Source organism: Podarcis muralis, chromosome Z (assembly GCF_964188315.1).
Source record: "Podarcis muralis chromosome Z, rPodMur119.hap1.1, whole genome shotgun sequence".
Taxonomy (NCBI): Eukaryota; Metazoa; Chordata; class Lepidosauria; order Squamata; family Lacertidae; genus Podarcis; species Podarcis muralis.
In genome coordinates, this window is record NC_135673.1 from 13,755,760 (window position 1) to 13,772,780 (window position 17,021).

The 17,021-nt window shown below is 43.9% G+C and overlaps 1 protein-coding gene across 6 annotated transcripts in view; it reads left to right on the top strand.

Moving 5' to 3' along the window:
- Nucleotides 1-17,021, top strand: part of NUP214 (nucleoporin 214) — an 83,604-nt gene that overhangs the window by 36,700 nt on the left and 29,883 nt on the right. For 4 of the 6 annotated variants that reach the window (XM_028714313.2, XM_028714310.2, XM_028714314.2 and 1 more), the window contains exons 23-25: nucleotides 6,210-6,365; nucleotides 7,787-7,895; nucleotides 11,714-11,789. In XM_028714313.2, coding sequence (XP_028570146.2) covers nucleotides 6,210-6,365; nucleotides 7,787-7,895; nucleotides 11,714-11,789 — 341 coding nt within the window. The remainder of the gene's footprint in view (nucleotides 1-6,209; nucleotides 6,366-7,786; nucleotides 7,896-11,713; nucleotides 11,790-17,021) is intronic. The other 2 variants (XM_028714312.2, XM_028714315.2) reach the window with 2 other exon arrangements.

A 17,021-nucleotide genomic window follows, 5' to 3' on the forward strand; every position in this document is an offset into this window, starting at 1 on the left:
TTAAAGAAGAAGAAGAAGAGATGACTAGATGCTGAATTGAGTTGTCTCAATGCTTAGCTGAGTTAAGGTGGACCATTAGTCAGATCAAGTATATTAGTTTTCCTATGTTTTCATGATTGGAATCTCTTTTGCTGAAAACATGGACGCTTTATGCCAAGAAACCTAAATTCTCCACTGACTCATCCTCAACCTAATGCTTCACACATTCTTTTGCTCATTTTGCTGAAAATTGCTCAACCTCTTTGCTTCTGGGCCTCAGTATTCTGACTTACTGAGTTTCTGTGAGCTGCAGGGTCTGGGAGGGAGCAAACTGCAGCATTTGTTGTTGTTTCACTATTATGCTGCCCTTCTTCTAACAAGCTTAGGGCAGCAAACATGATTTCCTTCTCCCTACTACAGTGGTACCTTGGAAGTCGAGCGGAATCCGTTCTGGAAATTCGTTCGACTTCGAAAATGTTCGGAAACCAAGGCGTAGCTTCCAATTGGCTGTAAGAAGTTCCTGCAGCCAGTTGGAAGCTGCGGGAGCTCCGTCAAACGCTCAGCTTCCAAAGAACATTCGCAAACTGGAACACTCACTTCCTGGTTTGCAGCAGCATTCGGGAACCAAATTGGACGAGTACCAAGGCGCTCGACAACCAAGGTGCTACTGTATATCTTCACAAAAACCCAGTGTGGTAGGTTAGGTTGATAGCAATTGACTGGCCCTGGGGTATTGACCTCAGAGAGTCCCCAGTTCCTTGCATGGCAGTTCCAGGCCTTTCTGGCAAGGGTTAATGGGAGATGTCATCTCAAACATCTGATTGGTAAAGGCTTTATTTATTTATTTATTTATTTATTTATTCATTCATTCATTCATTCATTCAGATTTTGAAATTTACGAACAATTGTCACACAACCAAAACGGAAAGAGAATTCCGTCGATTCCCCTGGACTTCCTTCTTCCCCTTTGTGGGTCCTTATGTTAACTTCCCCCCCTTGCATCTTCTCTATTATTCCAAATCTTCTCTATTATTCCAAATCTATTATATCTCCAGGGACACGGGTGGCGCTGTGGGTTAAACCACAGAGCCTAGGACTTGCCGATCAGAAGGTTGGCGGTTCGAATCCCCGCGATGGGGTGAGCTCCTGTTGCTTGGTCCCTGCTCCTGCCAACCTAGCAGTTCGAGAGCACGTCAAAGTGGAAGTAGATAAATAGGTACCGCTCCGGCGGGAAGGTAAACGGCGTTTCCGTGTGCTGCTCTGGTTCGCCAGAAGCGGCTTAGTCATGCTGGCCAAATGACCCGGAAGCTGTACGCCGGCTCCCTCGGCCAATAAAGCGAGATGAGCTCCGCAACCCCAGAGTTGGCCACGACTGGACCTAATGGTCAGGGGTCCCTTTACCTTTACTATTATATCTCCATTACAACCATAATTCATCATTAAACTACAAGTATTATTCCAAACCTACTAATTTTAATTTTGTAATGGAGATATAGCAGATTTGGATTAACAGAGATGATGCAAGGGGGGGAAGTTAACATAAGGACCCACAAAGGGGAAGAAGAAAGTCCAGGGGAATCGACGGAATCCTCTTTCCCTTTTGGTTGTTTGACAATTTTTAAGATGAATTATATATTTTACCCATTCCTTATTAAAATTTTGGTCTTCCTGATTTCTGATACTTCTGGTCATTTTTGTCAGTTCAGCATAGTCCATCAGCTTAATCTGCCACTCTTCTCTGGTAGGGACTCTTCTTTCCATCTCGGACAGCAGTGGTCGCATACATAAATATGTCTTTTCTGGTCCATTGGTATTTTGGCACCTAGAATTCCTAGAAGGAAAGCTTTGGGGTTTTTTTTAGTAAAGGTTATTTTAAACAGTTTCGCCCCAGTTTATTATATATCATCTCCCAGAATTCTTTTACTACCTTACAAGTCCACCATGTATGGTAAAAGGTGCCTTCTTTTTCCTTGCATTTCCAGCATGTATTTGACCTTGTTTTATACATTTTAGCTACCGTATTTTTCGCACGATTGGATGCACCGGACCATAGGACGCACCTAGTTTTTTTGGGGGGAAATAAAGGAAAAAAATTTTCCCTTTATTTCCTCCCCAAAAGCAAGTCAGGGAAACCGAACCAGGTCGAGGAACAGCGGGATAGTGGCGCTGCGCCTCCCTGCTGTCCCCCGAGCTTGTGGGGCTGGCTGATGTCTGCCTAGCGCGAGGGGCGTTCTGCTTCAGGGCGCCCCACCCGCCGGGCGGCAGGCTGCTATCCGCAGCTTGGGGAGCCTTGCGGGGAACTGCTGCAGGGCTCCCCACGCTGCGGATGTATGCCTGGCGCGAGGGGCGCTCTGCTTCAGGGCGCCCCACCCGCCGGGCGGCAGGCTGCTATCCGCAGCTTGGGGAGCCTTGCGAGGAACTGCTGCAGGGCTCCCCACGCTGCGGATGTATGGCTGGCGCGAGGGGCGCTCTGCTTCAGGGAGCCCCTCGCGCCGGGCGGCAGGCTGCTATCCGCAGCGTGGGGAGCCTTGCGCTGAACTCCTGCAAGGCTCTCCACGCTGCGGATGTGTTCCCGAAGCGCCGGGCGCTCTGCTTTCAGGGCGCCCGACGCTCCGGGAAGCAGGCTGCTATCCGCAGCCTAGACACGGCTAGCGGAGCGCTAATCCCGAAGCTTGGGGCATGCGGAGCTCAGCGCGCCCCAAGCTTCTGGGTGCCGGCAAGGTCTCCGCTAGACGGCTAGCGGAGACCTTGCCGGCACCCAGAAGCTTGGGGCGCGCTGAGCTCCGCACGCCCCAAGCTTCGGGATTAATGCAGCGCTCCGCTAGCCGTGGGAGAGCTGGGTCTCCCACGGCTAGCGGATAGCTTCCTGAAGCCTGGAGAGCGACAGGGGGCGGTGCGCACCGACCCCTCTCACTCTCCAGGCTTCAGCGAAAGCCTGCATTCGCTCCATAGGACGCACACACATTTTCCCTTGCTTTTTAGGAGGGAAAAAGTGCGTCCTATGGTGCGAAAAATACGGTAATTTGCTAGGAGTTAGGTACAAACAATACATGATTTTCATATAATTTTCTTTCAAAGTATGACCTCCTATAAATTTCAAATCCCAATTCCGTAACTTCTCCCATGGTGTAAATTGGGAGTTTTTCATTCAGAGTTTTTGGTAAATGATTCTGCTTAAGATCATCTTCAATATTATTTATGTTCTCTTTGCCGGCTCAGTATAAGGTAAAGGGACCCCTGACCGTTAGGTCCAGTCGCGGACTCTGAGGTTGCGGCGCTCATCTCACTTTACTGGCTGAGGGAGCCGGCGTACAGCTTCCAGGTCATGTGGCCAGCATGACTAAGCCGCTTCTGGCGAACCAGAGCAGCACACGGAAACGCCGTTTACCTTCCTGCTGGAGTGGTACCTATTTATCTACTTGCACTTTGACGTGCTTTTGAACTGCTAGGTTGGCAGGAGCAGGGACCGAGCAACGGGAGCTCACCTTGTCGCGGGGATTTGAACCGCCGACCTTCTGATCAGCAAGCCCTACGCTCTGTGGTTTAGAACGCAGCGCCATCCCTGTCCCTTGGCTCAGTATAGTTTTGCATAAAATCTTACAAAATGTTTTCTTATATCTTTCGGATTATCTATAACTTTACCTTCTATATTGAGCTTGAAATCAGAAATCAGGTCTTGCCAGTTAAGCACATGTAAATGTTCCCTCTCACACAGAAATCAATAATAATAATAATAATAATAATAATAATAATAATAATAATAATAATGTCTTATTCCAACAAGGAGAAGCATGTGTCAGGAAAATCCATTAATAATCTGAATAATCCAATACTGGGGTAAACATGCCAATAACAGTAAGATCAAAAAAGAAAAAGGGAGATGATAATAGAAATTAATAATAAAACCAAAGTTAATAATAATAATGCCAACAAAGTCCATATACTTTATTCAAATAGATTTATATTTCTGGTGAAAGTTAATTACTAATAGGAAAAATAAAATAAAATATATACCTTATAGATTGTTCCCATGCAGATTTTTCTTAAAAAACGTGTCCGGGGTAGACCTCTTTTTTACACCCCCCAACATTTGCCAAATTGATTCCCATTTCAATATACAGCTTGTTATTTAAAAAAACCAGAGCTCTAAACTTTTGGAAAAGTTACTGCTTTGATACTTTTTGCCGTGGAGCTGTGTTGGAGCCTGGTGCTTTTGGCTCAATCTCCCCACCCCCACCCCCCGCCCAACTCTCTTCAGAGCAATGAGTGGGGAAAACAGCTTGACAATCGCACTGCTGGACTCTTCAGAACCCAAAACGACCTTTGGGCTTTCTTGGGGGTGCACGGTGCCCTCATGCTTCCCCCACTCCACTTGCTGTCCAACGCCATTCCACAGTAACCCTGACGTTGGTAAAGGCTGTTTTAACCACTACACTTCAGTGGCTTGGTAGACATGTGTACAAGGAAGGTGGTTGGACTAGATAGCCATATTCATGTGAGAGAGATGGCTCTATAGCCCCTAGAAAGTCAGTAGGCCGTAAATGAAATGGAAGTTTTGTGCATCCTATACTAATTCTGTGCATAAGCAGCAGGATTAAAGATACTAGTATTTTTGCAATGGTTGGGATTAATCTGAGACTGGATCTTCCTGTGCAGTTTGTATAATAATAATAATAATAATAATAATAATAATAATAATAATAATAATAATTTTTAAATTATTTCTACCCCGCCCATCTCACTGGGTTTCCCCAACCACTCTGGGTGGCTTCCAACAAAATATTAAAATACAGTAGTCCATCAAACATTAAAAGCTTCCCTAAACAAGGCTGCCTTCAGATGTCTTCTAAAAGTCTGGTAGTTGTTGTTCTCTTTGACATCTGGTGGGAGAGCGTTCCACAGGGCGGGTGCCACTACTGAGAAGGCCCCCTGCCTGGTTCCCTGTAACCTCGCTTCTCGCAGTGAGGGAACCGCCAGAAGGCCCTTGGCGCTGGACCTCAATGTCCAGGTAGAACAATGGGGGTGGAGACACTCCTTCAGGTATACTTAGCCAACTTTGACATACGCAGCCATGAAGCCCTTATTAAAAATCTGTTTATGGCAGAAAACGTTGCAAAGCGCTGGAAATTCATAATAGGCTGCTACACACGATAGTATGGTTGAGGAAAGCCTCTTGGGAGGCAGAACCAATAACGTTAACAGATTAACACATCCTTTGGGAATGGAAGTGGAAATTGTGATGAGCTGTTGCGAAGATAGGACCCTTTTGTGTAAATTCTGATTATTACTGTACGGGTTCTCAGAGGACCCTTTGCTTTCTGTTTTGGTCTCATATCATTGCAATTTTTTTTTTAAAAAATGCACACAGGGCCTCAAAGCCCTTGGCCTAGAACCGGATAACCACAGAACTGATTTCATATGGGTGCTGTGGACTTAAGACTCTGAAATAGCAGCCTCCCCAGCTGTCTAGCAAACTGTTTTTGAAAGGGTCCTTCAAGAGCAGTTTGTGGTATGGAACAGCAGAGCCTGATACTTCAAAGGGAGGAAAGGAAACTAAAGCCCATCTTTCTTTCCCCTTCCATGGTTCTTTTAATTTTCCCATAATTTCTGCATAGTCTGACAAAACCATTTAGTTTAATTCTCTCTCCCCCCCCATTATATTTCTTTATTATACATTATACTGTTGAATTTACCTTAATCCTGCTAGCATTTTTACTTGTTTACAGTTATTTTAAGATATTTGAAGATGGCTATCATATCTCCCATCAGTCTCCTCTTATCCAGGCTAAAAATACCCAATTCCCTAAACCATTCATCCCAAAAGCTTGGTTTCCAAAGCCTTGATCATCTTGGTTGCACATGTTCCAGTTTCTCAGTATTCATCTTAAACTGTGTGGCCAAGAACTGGACACAGTCCTGTAGCTGGGTCTGACCAAGGCAGAGTGGAACTGGTTATTTCCCTTGATCTGGACACTATACTTCTGTTGATGCAACCTAGAATTGCATTAGCTTTTTTTGCTGCTGCATTGCACTGTTGGCTCATGCTAAGCTTGTGATCTACTAAGACCCCTAGATCCATTTCACATGTAGTACTGGAAAGCTAGGTGCCCCCCATCTTATATTTGGGCAGCTAATTATTCCTGCCTCAGTGTAGAACCTTACATGATGTTTACAAGATGTTTGATTCTCTGATGTTTATAGTAACTTATCAATCTCCCACCCCATTCCAGTAGCCATGCCCAGAATCATCCCCCAAGGGGCAGACAGCACAATGCTGGCAACAAAGACAGTGAAGCACGGAGCCCCCGCTCCCTCCACTGGCCTCCCAGCACCCCAGGCAGCAGCAGAGGCAGCATTGCGGAGACAGATGGCTACCCAGAACCCAGGTAAACCTCACACTTTGACCAGGTATCGATTTGGGGTTGCTAATGATTGGGTAGACTCTGCACATATCCTCAAAGGAACATAGGTGGTGCTGTGGTCTAAACCACTAAGCCTCTCGGGCATGCTGATCAAGAGGTTGGTGGTTCAAATCCCCACGACTGGGTGAGCTCCCGTTGCTCAGTCCCAGCTCCTGCCAACCTAGCAGTTCGAAAGCACCCCAAAAAAAGTGCAAGTAGATAAATAGGTACTTCCGGCAGGAAGGTAAATGGTGTTTCCGTGAGCTGCTCTGGTTTCACCAGAAGTGGCTTAGTCATGCTAGCCACATGACCCGGAAAAACTGTCTGCAGACAAACGCCGGCTCCCTCGGCCTGTAAAGCGAGATGAGCACTGCAACCCCAGAGTTGTTCGTGACTGTACTTAATGGTCATGGGTTCTTTATCTTTACCTTTTTGCACATCTCCTCACTTTTTAACTTCGGTTTTTCTTGATAAGTTTTTCATGCCATTGATGAAAGCAAACGAAAAAGAGGCGGTTTAATCATGACTGAAAGAGAGGGGTTGGTTCAGAAAATACTTCAATGGAGTCTCATTGGTCGCTTGGTTATCTTCCAAACCAGCTCAGCATGTGAAGGGAATGAGAGCACACAGCCTTCTTCCACTCCTAAACAATGCTCTGCCCCACTTGTGTAGATTAGATAAATTCATGAAGGGCGAGGCTATCAATGGCTGCTACGTAAAAATCATATGCAAAGAGCACAGCACCATATAACAACCACACACAAAATTGCTGACGGGCACACAACTGTAACAATCATATACCGATAAGAAGAACATTGCAGTCTGGCAGATACCATTACCCTTGTGCAGAGTACATTTCGGCAAGGCTTACAGGGGAATCACGTGGTCCCAAATCATTATTTTACTGAAGAATGTTCTAAGAAGCCAATAACAGATGATTTCAAGACCCTGATTGCAATCCTCACCCCGGGGAAGTCAGTCTCTGAAAGAGGTTACTGGGTCTCAAGAGGTGATGTCACTGAAGGGCCCAAACGTATGGGCAGATTATTACAATTGTGTGCACTTCAGCATTTTTTTGCTGTGGCCTTTGATGGCTACTAGCCATCCCTCTGTTGCAGGCAGTGCACCTCTGAATCTCAGTTATATTTATTTATTTTTATTTAGAACATTTGTGCCCTGCTCTTCGGCCAGAAAGGCTCCTAGAGCAGCTTACATATACTCAAAACAAGACAGTCTGGCAGTCTAAGAATGAACACAACATTATTGCCATGGGTTGAACCCGGGGCCTTCTGCATGCAAAGTGGGTGCTCTTTCTCTGAATATGCAGCCTCTTAACCCCATCTGGTTAATCATAGTCAGATTATTTTAACCATTAGCATGTCTCTTTATTATCATTATGTTTAAAGCTGCGAGTGCTTCCTTAACTGAATCAACTTTGAAGAATGTCCCTCAGGTGGTGAATGTGCGAGAACTCAAGAGTAATACCTCTCCTCCAGCTGTTTCTGCAATAATAGGGTAGGTAAACCCTTTTAATTTTCTGCTCACCTTTCAAATGTCTTGTTTTTGTTTAAGCCATGCTTGCAGGAAGGTTCAGCTGTCAGTAGGGCAGTGTAATTGTTTCAGAAAGGCAGTGGTGAGCCACTGCTTCAGCTCCTGAAGCTGGTTGGCTTGTTTTTAAAGGAGCAAAGGGGCCATTGAGAAAGAAGAGGCTCTCTGTATTCCATGGCCTTGGCTTTCGTCTTATTTTAAAGTTTCTAGTCCCCTGGCCTTCCAAAATTAAATTGCGTGTTGATTTAGTGAATCGGAATGCAAATACAGGCATCCCCCACTTGCATTTGATTGACTTGCGCATGGCCCATATACATTGTGCATGACCCACCTAACAGCTGATGTGTGCTAGCACAGCCACCACTACTGCTTTTCCGCTCGTCCTCTAGCTTCCTTCCAGCTCTAGAGCTTCAATTCCAGTTGAAGTTGTATATCTGGTACAGTATTTTTGCTCTGGATTGGAGAGAGAGCGGCAGAGAGAGCATCTAACGGAAGTTTAGAGGTTGCTCCCTACTTAAAGCGATTTTCACTTACGCACACGAGGCTCCAGGACGTAACCCCTGCATAAATTGGGAGTTGCCTGTACATTCAACCTTCCTGAAGTCACATGGAGGATGCAAGTTTCTGATTTTTATGTCCACCTCCTTCACCCCACCACCCCACCTTGCCAGTCCCAATTAAGCACGATAGCACCTGGTGCGTGTTTATCGCTTCAGAGCATCTCCAAACAAATCCCCAGCCAGATGGTCAAATATGCGTAGTTGTCTATACACTTGCTAACTTGGGAACAAAGTGCCTTATACCAGGTTAAACGGGTCCATGTAGCTCAGTATTGTCTCCATTTACTGGCAGCAGTTCTTTAGGATTTTAGACAGGGGTTTCTCACAGCCCTGCCTAGAGTTGTCTGGGACATTCTGCATGAAAACCAGATTCTCTACAACTGAGCCATAGCTTTCCCCCCTCTTAGCTGCTGCTGCTTCTTTGCAAATTGCCCCCTTTTTACAGTGTAAAAGACATCACCTGTCATTCCTTTATGTAAGTTGGCAATTGATTGGTATTCCATCCTGAAAGGTGAATTGGCCACATTTTGGTTTATGTCCCCTTCTTTTTGTTTGTCATTCACGAACTCCTTCCATTGTCTGCCTTTCACCCCACCTTTTTTCCCTTTCCTTTCCTTTCCTTTCCTTTCCTTTTTTTTTTATTTTTACAATGTGAAAAATTAACCTGCTTGCAAACTAGCATCAGATCTGCCTGCTTTTTTGGCCATCCGTCTGCTCTGTTTATTCCCTCTGCTACTGTGAAAAACATCTGCTCTGTCATATTGTGCTTGCCAGCCTGTCTTTTATATATATCCTGCTGGGATTTTGCACATGCTTTATCTGACGCCACTGATGGTGATGGTTACGTCTCATAATCCCAGCACATGGCTGGTTCAAGGGTTAAATATTAATTAGGAACATGATTACCCTAGGAACAGAGAGAGAGAGAGAGAGAGAGAGAGAGAGAGAGAGAGAGAGAGAGAGAGAGAGAACGGGAATGAGAACTGGTCAGGACATAGAAAGATGCTTTATACTATGTCAGACCATTGATTCCATTCAGCTCAGTACTGTCTACACTGACCAGCAGCAGCTCTGCAGGATTTAAGGCATGGAGTCTTCCCAGTCCTACCTGGGAAAAGGGATTGAACCTGGCACTGTCTGCATTTAAAGCGTATCCTCTACCATCAAGAAGAAGAATCTTTATTTGCATCGGCCACTAGCCATAGCAATAAAATAAAATACAATGTACCCAAGATAGAGGTAAAAACGTAACTATATAAAATACATTCTGGAGGTTTACATCAACAATCAAATAACAGATCTTATTCTAATTGCGCCTGATAATTTTTTTTTGCAGTTTTTGCTGTCACCTGGTTATCTTGATCCGCTAGAAGAAAGGTCACAGTAGCAATGGTTAAGTGACCTGGTATGGACAATAGTAGAGGGGTAATAACTTCACTCCCCAAATATTTATAAAGGGTGCAAGCTAGAAGCACATGAGCTACTGATTCAATACTGCCATCTCCACATTTGGCATAAGCTTTTTTCCAATGAAATCAACCCTCAAGTAAAGCTGAAGACAGTATATTTAACCTTGTGTAAGTGAAAGCGCGCCTGTGTTTTGGAATTGTTAAATTTTGCAAATAGCATGCCAACGTATCAAAATGACTAGGTGGAAAACAATCATACCATGGACAAAATTTCCTTATGCTCTACCATTTCCCAAATAGGTACTCAGAGAGCCTTGTAACAGAGTTTGACCATTGACCCATCTATTTCAGTACTGTCTTCACTGACTGGCAGTGGCTCTCCAGGATTTCAAACCAGGGTGGAGATGCCAGGGATTGATTCATGGTATTGTCGGTGTGACAAAAAATAAAAGAACCCAGTCTATGTAAATGGAGGAGTGTGTTTGTGTGTATACACACACTCACACCAAAGGGGAATGCAGCACTTTCTCTGTGCATCCTCTACCCACTCCTGGCTGTTGCTGCAAGCAAGCCTTCTGCAAATCACCCCCTCACAAAAAGAATTCTCTTGGACCAGACCACAGGTCTTCTGCTATCAGCAAGAACCAAGAAGAAGCCCACAAGCAGTGTAGGGGTGGGGGACTCATCTTGAGTGTGTTTGCCTTGCCGGGCTGTGCCCGTGAACTCTGAGAAAGCCTCTAGCTTGCTTCTTTGGATGGAGGATAGCGAGGGGTGGATCAGTGTGTTTGTAGAAACTAGCCTACTGTACGAAAGTAAAAAATTTACAATGATTGCTTCTCATACTTTTGCCTCTGGCCCCACCTCCTATTGCCCACAGAAGGGAATGCAGGCCTTGGAGGAAGGACAGGATAAAAATGGAGTAAATATGAAAGCAGTAAAAAGGCTAGAGATTTCCCATTTCTGGTACATTTGATTGAGTCTCTGCACTAGGCATAACCCATCCGAACTGATGGAGCAAAGACTCATGCAAACATACCCCAAGCTGCCACTGACTTGAAGGGTGACTCTACTGTGTCTTGAATGATGTTATGGACCCAATCTTGTCCTATGCAAAGATGGAGGAGAATTATGCAATCTTGGCAGAATGTAATCGGCACAACAGTAACTCATGAAGGGGTGCAGCAGGCAACACGCCCTTTGAGAATCTTGCAGCTTAGCATTTATGCTGTCACACAGAGTTAATCCTCATCATCTCCAGGAAGGGCTGGGAGAGAGCCTCTGCCATTCGGTGTACAGTGAGGGGGGCAAGTATTTGATCCCCTGCTAAATTTGCCCGTTTGCCCTCTGACTACTTTGGTGGGCAAAGAGGAGTGGGACAAAATACCTCCTGAGATGTGTGCAGACCTGGTGGCCACCTACAAGAAACGTCTGACCCCTGTAATTGCCAACAAGGGTTTTGCCACCAAGTACTAAGTCATCATTTGCAAAGGGATCAAATACTTATTTCACTCATTATAATGCACATCAATCTCAGACTCCTGGGTTTCTGGGGGTTTTCCTGTTGTTATTCTGTCTCTCACAGCTACAGTAAACCTACCATTACAATTATGGACTGGTCATTTCTTCGTCAGAGGGCAAACGGGCAAATTTAGCAGGGGATCAAATACTTTCCCCCCTCACTGTAGGAAATACTGAGCTATATGCACCCCAACAATCTGGCTCATTCAATGGCAGCCTCCTTTGTTCCTGTGTTTTGTTTGTTGAATTCTTTGGTGGTTTGTTTGGCCTCTGAAATCTTTTCCTTTTCCTTTTCCAGGTCATCGGTTCCTCAGTCTGCTGCACAAGCTGTCCACCAAGTTCTGGCAACTGTAGCTACCAATCAAGTGAGCCAGGTATCACCCGTCCCTTGAAACTTCTCTTTCTTTATAGACCTTTCCTTTCGTAGAGGCCAGAGTTTTTGCTAAGAGGTGTAGCTCAGTACTTGAGCACTTACTTTGCATGCAGTAAACCTCAAATTCAATCCCTGCCATCTCCAGTTAAGGCTGGGAGAGAGTCCCTAGCCTGAAACCCTTGGAGAGCCACTGCAAGTCAGTGTAGGCAATACTGAGCCAAATGGACCTAAACGTCTGTCTTGTACATAAGTTTAGCTTCTTATGTCCTGTCCCATATGACACCACTGTTGAAACATTAGCACTAGCTGTCCGTCTACTACCAAGCCAGGTTCAAGGTCCATGTATTCATTTACAAAGCCCTGAACTGCATAGATCCAAGATACTGTCTAATAATCCTTTATATGCCAGCTTGATCACTGAGAATCATATGCAGGAGTGTGTCTGGTCATACCCCAAGCTGGTGAGGCTTGTTTGATGACAACAAGAAACCAAGTGTTTAGTGTCATCGGCCCAGTCCTGTGGAATACTCTGCCACTGGAGATTCAGTGGACATCTTCTGTGCCAACTTTTAAATGCCTGCTGCTAACTATTCTATTCCACCAGGCCTGTGCAGGTGACTAATAGTATATTGTTAGGGAAATATTAGGGCTCAAGTCCAATACTCTGGGCTCAGCCCTTCTCACACACATTTCCATTCCATACAATCATACTTCATGTTGCGTCTGCTTCAGGTTACGTGTTTTCGTGTTGCATCCCGCGGCAACCTGGAAGTACTGGAATGGGTTACATCCGGGTTTTGCCACTCAAGCATGCGCAAAAGCGCTAAATTGCACCTTGTGCAGATGTGGCGCTTCGGCTTGCGTCAGTTCCGTGTTACAGTCAGGCCTCCAGAATGGATCCCGTCCATAACACGAGGTTCCACTGTAATTACAGTAATTATCCAACCATCCCTCCATTTGTTCAGAAAAAAAGCCCCCTTACCTTTGCTTTGGAATTCATAATTCTCCTTTAAACTTCCAACCATTTGTTTCGCTTTCTTGTTTGGCTTTCTGCTTCATTTTTCTTTCAACATATGTGCACACAGCATTCATGGCACATGCTTAATGCAACCTGAGTGTAATTCTTTAACACCTTCTCTACAATACCGTATTTACTTGTCAACATTACAATCTCAGTTACATCCTGCTGGTGCCCTTTGTAGCTCTAGAAATCACACATAGAACAAGCAATAATAACAGTATGACAAGTAAGCCTAGGATGTTGTACTCAAAATACTACAGTAGAACTATAAGCAATTCAAACCTGGGGCTATGGAATAGAGTCCATGAATCAGATATTTCAGTCCCAAAGGTTTTCTGAAGGCATGTAGCCCTGTGAGGAAGAATCATAAAATCATAGAATTGCAGAGTTGGAAGAGACCCTGAGGATCATCTAGTCCAACCCCCTGCAATGCAGCAATATTCAGCTATGCAGGAATATGCAGCTTCCCCATATGGGGTTTGAACCTGCAGCCTTGGCGTTATCAGCACCGTGCTCTAACCGATTGAGAAGAAACGCACAAAACAGAATGAGTACCAAGGATTGCTCTTTTCAGGCCAAAAAAATTGTCTGAAGGATGACAGTCTTTGTTCTCTGGGTCAATCCATATGATTGTGCATCCTAAGGAGAAAACAAGGCATGCAAGGAATGGGCTTGCCCCTTCTGCTCAGGTGGTAGGAATGGTATGACCCACACAAGTTGATCTGAACACACATCTATGGTGTTCAGATAGGTGTTGTTAAGCTCCTGCTCCTCTTCTTTTTCCACTGGGGGATTGAGTTTGAAGGATCTATGCCCCTGGCTTCCGGGATCAAGTCACAGTTGTCTCGAGGCCATTAGGAGGACGCACCTTTTTACACCAGGCTGGGGCTTGTGGCGCTTGGCAGCAGCATGGGAAGTGAGGAGCACTTGCAACAGTCCAGTTTCAGGGTGCGAGGGAACATAGATCCAGTCTCCAGGTTCCAATGACAAAGATCCTTCAGTGGTTCCAGGAGGGTTCCCACCCCCCTTTGGATAGAGAAATCTCTGTGCCCTCATTACTATCCCACTTTTCAGACACCTGCAGTTTGAAGACATAGCAGGAGACTAAAAGCAGAGTTCATCAGGGGCTTCCAAGAGAGTCCAATTCATTCCACAAGCCTCGCTAGTTAGCATTAGGCTTATGAGACTTTTCAAGGGCAAGAATAGGCCCATTAGCAGCAAGCTAGTCTTCACTCTTTGTAGTGGCAAAGCCTCTTCCACCACTGGCAGTTTTCTAGCCTGTGTACCCTGTCCCTTTTTGACAAAATTATTGGCCTAATGTTTCTTACAAATATGTTAGTGGTTGCCTCTGTATTAGCTTTAAAACAAGGAGAACCTAATCCAGTTTTTAGCAGCCACAGGTGCTGCTGCTGTTCATTCCTCCCTCCTTTTTGTGTGCGTAAAACCCATTCCTGCCCGCGGACTGTCTCGCCAGAGTGGTGCATGCTCTAGTTATCTCTCGCTTGAACTACTGCAATGCGCTCTATGTGGGGCTACCTTTGAAGGTGACCCAGAAACTACAACTAATCCAGAATGCGGCAGCTAGACTGGTGACTGGGAGCGGCCGCCGAGACCATATAACACCGGTCTTGAAAGACCTACATTGGCTCCCAATACGTTTCCGAGCACAGTTCAAAGTGTTGGTGCTGACCTTGAAAGCCCTAAACGGCCTTGGTCCAGTATATCTGAAGGAGCGTCTCCACCCCCATCGTTCTGCCCGGACACTGAGGTCTAGCTCCGAGAGCCTTCTGGCAGTTCCCTCACTGCGAGAAGCCAGGTTACAGGGAACCAGGCAGAGGGCCTTCTCGGTAGTGGCGCCTTCCCTGTGGAACGCCCTCCCACCAGATGTCTAAAGAGAAAAATAACTACCAAACTTTTAGAAGACATCTGAAGGCAGCCCTGTTTAGGGAAGCTTTCAATGTTTAATAGGTTATTGTATTTTAGTGTTTTGTTGGAAGCCGTCCAGAGTGGCTGGGGAAACCCAGCCAGATGGGTGGCGTATAAATATTATTATTATTATTATTATTATTATTATTATTATTATTATTATTCATTTCACAAAGCAAAACAACTTCTGGCTCTTCTGTCCTGATGGCTGTGCAGTTGCTAAAGCTGAACTATTCTTATAATCAAGACTTATCTGCAGAGCTTTGAAGGGCAGAATGTAAGTTTTTCAATTTAAAAGAGTTAAAACACAGGCAGGTTGCCAAATGCATGACTTATCCTTAATGTTGCTGCTTAGAATCGCCACCTTATAATTGTGAATGGGGAAACCCAGCCAGACGGCTGAGGTAATAATAATAATAATAATAATAATAATAATAATAATAATAATAATAATAATAATTTATTATTAATACAATTTTTAAAGGTATAAGCGAGAGCAGCAGGTCGTAACAGTTAAAAAGTAATAAAATAATAAAGAAAATACAAAGCAAAAGGCAAAGGTTAATAATACAAAATGAAAGTAAGCTACTTGTTGCCAATGTTGTTTAAAACTTTGACGAAGGAAGAGGACATCTCCCTGCCAATCGCTTGCTTCCTAGCACAGTGCAAGTCAAAAGCTGCAAGTTAGCATAAAGCAGTCAGGGAGGAGTTTGGTATAGAAGAAGGGAGGCAATTTGCTAACCCTACTTTTTTCTTCAAACTGAAAGGCACAGGAAAACTTCAGGATAACGTAAGTAAGAAAACTCAAGCCTCAGAGCTTATTTAAATTTATTGTGTATTATAACCATGATCAGATTAATTCTGTTTTCAAACCCTTAAAAGCAACCCATATGTCACAATCCAGGTTGGGAAATGGGACTGAATAGTGGCATAATTTTGGGGAGATATGCCAATTTTCTCCCATTGTTTCAACTGCCTTTCGTAAGCCCCATGAGCAAGGGGTTTTAATGCTCAGTCTCTTACAGACAGCACAAACTCAAGCTTTCTTTAATTTTAATTTTTCATTTTCACCTTTTACATATATTTTTAACAAGAAAAACAAAGTATTTACAAATCTAATTTACCTTCCCCTTGACTTCCCTCCCCTCCTTTCTGTGGTTACTTATTCTATATCTTTTTATTACTGCATATCCAATTCAAATATATTCATTTTCCCTTATCTTCCACTTAATCATCTCTTACTGCATGTGTTTATATCAGTCCCACTAATGTTTTGGTTTTTTACAGTATATCTTCAAATAATAAAATTTCCCCACTCTATTTTTAAAAGTCTTTCTTCTTGATTTCTTATTCTTCTGGTGAGTTTCACTATTTCTGCATACTCCATTAATTTTAATTGCCAATCTTCTTTTATAGGAACTGTTTCTTCTTCCATCTGCGGGCATAAATCATTCGAGCGGTTTGGGTAGCATACATAAACTTTTTCCCCCTGTCCCCTGGGTACTTCTCCATCAGTTATACCTAAAATAAAAGCTGCTGTTTTTTTCACAAAAGTTATCTTCATCATTTTTTAAAACTCATTATAAATCATTTCCCAGAAAGCTTCTTTCTTTCTTTCTTTTTAAAGTTATTTATTGGCATTCATAGATAAACAAAAATACATACCAATCGCAAAGTATCTTTCTTTAATATACTAAAACAGCTACTTAGTCTAAAAAAGAAAAGTTAGAAAGAAGAAAAGAGAAGAGGACAGACTTAGAGAGAAAGTAAGAGAAAAGGGAAAGAGAGAAAAAAAACTAAAGAAATGTAGAAAAGAGTAAAATAACTTCCAGTTCTTTGTCCTGCAGCTTCATATGATATTCATTTGTTAAAATCCAACCATTCTGTGTTCAGTAAACCACTTTTTCTATCTTCAAATCCTGATATTACAAGTTCAGTTTCCTTAAGGTTGCCATATTTCAGAAAGTAAAAACAAGGACACCCCAAAAGTTGTGTTGCTTTTTTTTAAAAAAGGAAACCCCCAAAATTGTTGAGTTTCTCTTCCCCACCCCACCCCCGACAAACTACAAAACACCACATTTCAGAAATCCTCCCCCTCCCCCCCGGACATCAATTCCACCTTTGAAATTCTGGTAATGTCCAGGAAAATCCAGATATATGGCTACCCTAATTTTCTTATCATGCAAATTTCTGACAAATGTCAAAAACATTTCTCTCTCTCTCTAATTAAGCATGTTAACTTTGCTATCTCAGCCAGATCCAATAATTTTATCAGCCATTCTCCTA